At 34.9% G+C, this 6,191-nt stretch overlaps 1 protein-coding gene across 5 annotated transcripts; it reads right to left on the reverse strand.

Moving 5' to 3' along the window:
- Positions 1-1,624: 1,624 nt before the first annotated feature.
- On the reverse strand, positions 1,625-5,641 carry LOC111499771. Of its 5 annotated transcripts, none has more exons than XM_023151446.1 (11): positions 5,296-5,641; positions 5,049-5,160; positions 4,788-4,949; positions 3,893-3,939; positions 3,131-3,215; positions 2,977-3,046; positions 2,849-2,895; positions 2,532-2,569; positions 2,301-2,367; positions 2,060-2,126; positions 1,625-1,970 (listed from the first exon to the last, which is right to left on the reverse strand). In XM_023151446.1, the coding sequence occupies exons 1-11, from the start codon at positions 5,485-5,487 to the stop codon at positions 1,916-1,918; spliced, it is 942 nt and encodes a 313-aa protein (XP_023007214.1). In that variant the 5' UTR covers positions 5,488-5,641; the 3' UTR covers positions 1,625-1,915. The 5 variants fall into 5 exon arrangements, with proteins under 5 accessions (XP_023007214.1, XP_023007213.1, XP_023007216.1 ...); XM_023151445.1 differs by having other exon boundaries at positions 2,060-2,129; XM_023151448.1 differs by having other exon boundaries at positions 2,060-2,129; positions 5,274-5,641.
- Between the last annotated feature and the right edge of the window lie 550 nt (positions 5,642-6,191).

The raw sequence follows: 6,191 nt of genomic DNA on the forward strand, positions 1-6,191 counted from the left end.
AAAACATTTTAGAAAAAGCTGAAATATTTTGTATCCTTCTATCGGGTTAGGTACATGAAACCAAGGGACCATATATCGTACTAAACTAATCAACTCCCGTTTACATAAGTGAGTAGTTGTCATAAGTAGAATTACACTAAATTATATCACGAAGAGTTCTTATATACAAAAATGGACAATTTACTCCAGACCAAGTAAGAACATATCCGACCTCTTCTTTTTTATTTTAAAGTTATTATATTTCATTAGGAAAAAGAAAATGAGAGTCAAAATTAGAAGACCATTTTTTATATTTCATCCGTTGATTAAATTATATCATTTTAATTTTCATGGATTGCTAGTAAATTATTATTATTATTTTTTTTTTTATTATTTTTTTTTTTTGACTTGAATTAGAACCTAACGGGAGGAGTTTCAGAAAATTTGGAACATCAAATACATAGTGGCCGACTTAAGCGCTAACGAACACAAGCATGATTAGGATATACTAGAATACAAGCATGATTAGCTTATACAGATAGTGTATTCATGTTAAAGTATCTAAATCAGGTTTCGTGCCAAAAGACTAAAATGCCTCTACGATGAGAACTAAATGCAATCCGCTATATAAGAAGATTTGTGTGCAACTCTACTTGAGTTAAGGAACTAAGAATCAAGTAACTAAACTAAGTTAAACATAGCGCACTAGAGTGAGAATGGTCACCATTATCATGGTAGGACGTTTCTAGTAAACCAAACACCTCTGGATCATAAGTTATGATAAATAAATAAATAAATAACTAAAGTTTAATGCTCCAAGATTAACCCCTAACCCCTAGAGGAACCAGATAGGTAACAGTCAAACATTAGAAAGGGACAAAAAAAAAAAAACGTTGTCCCAAATTTATTAGAATAAGAAAGTGGAAAGTTTGACTCCAATATAAAAAAGAGGTTTCTTGGCTTACTCAGTCACAAAAATTGCTCCGTTTCATCCCACTTAGGCAGTTCGGAGCTAGCTGAAAAACACATTTCCTGACGACTCTATCATCTTATCCGACTTGCCTCTAATACGTTTAAATTTTTTCTACCATTTTTTACTCTTCGACAGACGTTTTTGACACTTTCAAAGGCAATAAAGGTTAGTATAACCACAAAATTTTAATTTAGGATGGTAGGGCTCCTTGGGTGAAATTAGATTCTATGGAACGGTTTTAAGTTTTGATGACTTGTTTGTCATATGAACTACGCATGCTCTGTGGCTCCTACACATGTCGTGTTTTATGATGACTTGTTTGTCTTATGAATGACACATGCTCTGTGGCCCCTGCACGTGTCGTATTTTATGACTATTTGACGTGTGCTATGCTATGTTTATGTTATATGCTATGTTGTGATACAAGTTACGTTATGATAGAAGTCATACTATGATACAATTATGCTATGTTATGGAATTATTTTATGTTATCGATGTTGTGTGATGCATGAAACCTTCATATGTCACTCCATATAAACCATATTAACATGTTGAATCTATGCCTATGAGATACTAATCAGTCGTGTACGTTATTCATGAAAGTTACAACAAGTACTAAGTATGTATGTCTCATAAGAACGCTATGTCATGAAAAGAATGGAGATATATGCACCATAAATAAATGTCATGATTTAAAGCTATGGAGAACTCATGTATTTTGTATGTCACGTGCATCAAGATATTTCCACGTTATGATTAGTACGAATGCAAATAAATATGTACAAGAACCAAATATCTGGATTGCACAAGCTCTTTCGTCATAGGTATAGACAGAAAAATTAAACCTTACTGGGAAAGATGAAACCGATCGCTCATCGGTATTACTTCGTTGCCTCCTCGGTATTGAAACTACGATTAAAATTATGCAGAAAACTGGTTATTCGTCATCACAAATGTCGGGTTTTACCTGTCATTGTCATTTTCATCATCTTGCAGAAGGGCACCTCTTGTTCGTCCCCTGCCCAAGTACACAATGCTAGAGTATGTTTACTAGTTTTGACAAACAATAACGAACAAAATCGGGTCAATTTTAGTGTAGAAACTGACCTGCGATGTGCTGGCATGACACGATTGGTGACTTTAGTCGAGCCGATATCATGAATAACAGGTTTGTCCGCTAAGAATGAGACATTTTAATGGTCGATTATGTTAAAAAAATAAGCTCAAAATTTAAAACCTTTTATACACTCAAACAACATCAATGAATCTAATTACCAAATGCTTGAATCACTTCCCTACGCAACTTATAAATACAAAGCAATAGTTAAATTCATAATAGAAAGCATACCAGGAGACTTGTGAAACCCATCTACATTGGCTGAGGCATTTGTATTTTGTAACTCTTTTTCCTTTTCCTGACATTTTCGAAAATAAATTCAAGATCTAGAAAGTATGAGAAGAATTAATAAGCAAAAAATACGCTCTAAAGAACCCGAAGCTACTAATTTCAAGGTACTACAAGATAAAAACCTGTCTATAAGAGCATAACGTGACAGTAATCAACAACTTATTTATCTACCTTATCCTCCGATGTCGATCGAAGGGAATGCTCTTGTTCTGAAAGTAAAAATGGAAAAAAGAATTGATAAGAAACAGAGAAATATATTTGTAAGAAAAGAATACAAAAACAAAAATCTTCCTGGGAAGACATAAAAGTTTGTCGATTTCGGAAAACTATGAGCCTCTCGACCCTGACCCCGGTTTAAACATGGAATCCCCGACCCATTTTAAGCCTTTTGCAGGAACTCAACACCGCAGGTGATTGGCTAGAGCAGCTTTCTAGGACTCAAACTATGCACAGTGGAACAAAGACATTCAACTTCTCAAAGTACCTACCATTGTCATCTTCAGAGTCTTGCAAAAGGGCACCTCTTGTTTTCGCCCTGCCCAAATACAATGCTAAATACAACTACTTCTAATGGAAATAATATGTTATGTGATAAATGTAGCTTTGAGATACCGACCTGCGATGTGCTGGCACTGCACGATTGGTGGTTTTTGTCAAGCCAATATAATGATGACCAATAGATTTGTCTATGAAGCATAAGAAAATTCAATTAGTGTTCATGTAAAAAATATATAATGAAATAAATTCGATGGTTCTTCATAGGAACAAACCTGGAGAATTTGAGGCGTTCATATTTTGTAACTTCTGTTTCTTTGTATATTGCCCGAGTTGGCTTTGAATACTTTCGTACTTTTCCTTAAATGAACAAAAAGTAAAAATAAATATAAACAAGAACGTTCGGTACCAGATAGAGAGACCCACGACTTGGAATTCGTTGTGGATAAGAAATATATTGACATTATGATGGCCTTTTCAACAGAAAAATGGCTAAGTTACAGCATTATCTTCAAAAGTCGAAATACCATCATGTTCACTAATAGGCCTCTGCTAACTGATGTATACGGTAGGACGAGAATAAGAGCAGCAGGAAACGAGAAGAATCTCTATTATTGGAGCTCTACAATTGATGTTCTAGTCATTTCATGAATATATATACATAGATTAGGGGTAGCTTTTCGGCTTAAGCGTCGTTTAAGCTTTAGAAGAGATAAGAGCTCTGAAATCCTCCCTTGGCATGTACCCCTCTGGTATCAATAAGAATTAATTCTATCAATTACCCACTGACTTGAATCAGATAAAAGGGCATCCATATTCTTCATTCAATGAAGTTTCAAATGCAAAGTCAGAGAAATAATGCAACACATAGAAACAAATAAACAGGCAACAACAACAATACCGACCAGAGTACCGTTTCAATTATGATTTAAAGAGGGATTATTGGTATTTCAAGACAATAGAAAGGTACCCACGAGAGTAAAAGTGCCCATCACCATATACTATCTATTTACAGTGTGTGAAGTAGATTGATATACCTTTTCGGTTGATATCATGGTCGTCAACTGAAGGGAGCGCTCTTGTTCTAAAAAATTAATACAAAAGGAAAGTCAATGACATCAAACTATGTTACCAAAGTTATCAAAACAAGTGAGAGATATAGATTCATAACCAAAAAAGAAAAACAAAGAAGAAACAGAACAGTGTAAACTATATAGTTTGGTGTATAATATGAATATAAACAATGTAATCTCCAAGTTAAATGTCTTCCAAGAAATTCTCTGATGGTAGCATTTGAGCCAGTTCAATATCACCAATGAAAGTCAAAAAAATGAGATTCAAATACCAAACTATTTTCAAGAACGCTGTGACAAGTTTTGAGGGTAATGCAAGTCAGATACCAAATGCTTAAACACTATATTTGCAACAGCCCAAGCCCACCCTTATAAATAATGTTTCGTTCTCCTCTCCAATCGATGGGATCTCACAATCCACCCCCCTTCAGGACCCAGCGTCCTCGCTGGCACTCGTTCCATTCTTGTGAGACCCCCTAATGCACCCCCTTTCGAGGCCCGGCACCTTTGCTGACACATCGCCTCGTGTCCACCCCCTTCGAGACTTAGCCTCCTCGCTGGCACATTGCCTCATGTCTGGCTCTAATACCATTTGTAACAGCTCAAGCCCACCCCTAACAGATATTGTTCTCTTTGAGCTTTCCTTTCCGGAATTCCCCTCAAGGTTTTTAAAACGTGTATGCTAGGGAGAGGTTTCCACACTCTTATAAAGAATTCATTGTTCTCCTCCCCATCTAACGTGGGATCTCACAATATTTTTATAACAACCTCCTAACTTTTTTCAGATACCATCTCATTAAAGAAATTTATTGTTATATATGATTATAGTATAGGCAGTCTATAGATAAGCGATGAAAACCTTTTAGAAGTGAACATTCCTTGGCTTTTAATGAGTTGAAGAGCCCCAAGGACAGAGTTGCTATAGCTTCAGAAGCAGCACAATCAAAGAGTTTCGTGAGAGAAAGGGAAAAAACAGGCATTCCTTTAGATTTCTGAGCACATAATTTGGCACAAGCTGCACCTAGAAGCAAAACAAAATGGAAAAAAGGGGGTTTCAACTTTCAAAACATATTTGAATGGTTAAGAATACTTGAAGCAATCATAATTCTAAGAAGAATACCATCATCCACCGATTGTTCTTCCAACCTAAGCCTTACATCTCCAAATTTCAGGGAAGTAATGATATAATCAACAAATTCTGACATAGCCCCTCCAATTCCAATCTCATCTCTCTGAACAAATGCAAATTAACACAAACTAGGGGTCTGAGCACCAATCAATTCTAAGAAACCACAACAAAAAATGAGTAGAAATCAAAGAAGGAAGTAAGAAAGAGAGAACGTACAGAGAGAATTAAAGAAGCCCACCATGTCGTGAAGCTGGAGAGTCGATTTGGTGGATTCCCAAGTGTTTGAATGGAAATCAGTAACACAAAATCTAAGATGCGAGGGATTAGGAGTATGAACATGGAACAAAAATGGGTGCGAAGTAAGCGAAGCCCTGTTTATCCACTCCACCTTGGGTTCCCCAAAAATGGCTGCAAAATCTCCTATCTCCATTTTCGATTCTCGAACTCTCAAGAGACGCCTTCGTCTTTAAATCCACCGAATGATCTTTGCTCTGCAATGATCGGAGGATCCAAATACAATTTTGATTGACTATTGGGGTTTCTCGCTCTTTTTCTTTTTCGGAATAACATTATTTTTGACCCAATATATTAAATTATATACATTTACATGTTCATGTTCGTGTTCATAGATTCAAGTGAATTGATACTTCTATTATATAATATGGCATTTGAAATCAATAATATATAAACTAAATAATAATTAAAAGATATTTTTAGTATTTATTTGTCAATTTAAATATTGTGTAACTTTTTATTTCATATATATATATAAGAAATATTATAACCATTTATTTAAGCTTACCGAAAAAAAAAATCCCTTAATTCATGTCGAGACTTGATTTTTGAGGTGTCGAAAGTCAAACAATACCACAATTAAGTACCAAACGAAATCATATTACAAAACGACACTATTCAAATTTATAAAAAACAGAGAATGGGTTTGTGATACAATTATGAATCAAAATACAAAAGACTTAAAAATATAAAAACAAATTGACGCTTCAAAACGACCCATCAGTGACTGTTCAGCTCTCGAGCGCGCCCCACCTTGATAAGTAGCATGTGAACACTTGAAGCCAAAAAAAAAAAAAAAAAAAAAAAAAAAAAAAAAAAAAAAAAAAAAAAAAAAAAAAA

Source organism: Cucurbita maxima, unplaced genomic scaffold (genome assembly GCF_002738345.1).
Source record: "Cucurbita maxima cultivar Rimu unplaced genomic scaffold, Cmax_1.0 Cma_Scf00027, whole genome shotgun sequence".
NCBI classification, from domain to species: Eukaryota; Viridiplantae; Streptophyta; class Magnoliopsida; order Cucurbitales; family Cucurbitaceae; genus Cucurbita; species Cucurbita maxima.

Bases quoted from the DNA above. Each gene is read 5' to 3' on its own strand.
- LOC111499771 (XM_023151445.1), bottom strand. From the start codon at position 5,487: ATGGAGATAGGAGATTTTGCAGCCATTTTTGGGGAACCCAAGGTGGAG. The intron at 3,216-3,892 runs GTATATCAATCT...TGTTCATTTAAG, and splicing joins CCATGATATCAACCGAAAAG to GAAAAGTACGAAAGTATTCA. The intron at 2,130-2,300 runs GTATGCTTTCTA...TCTCATTCTTAG, and splicing joins TGGGTTTCACAAGTCTCCTG to CGGACAAACCTGTTATTCAT.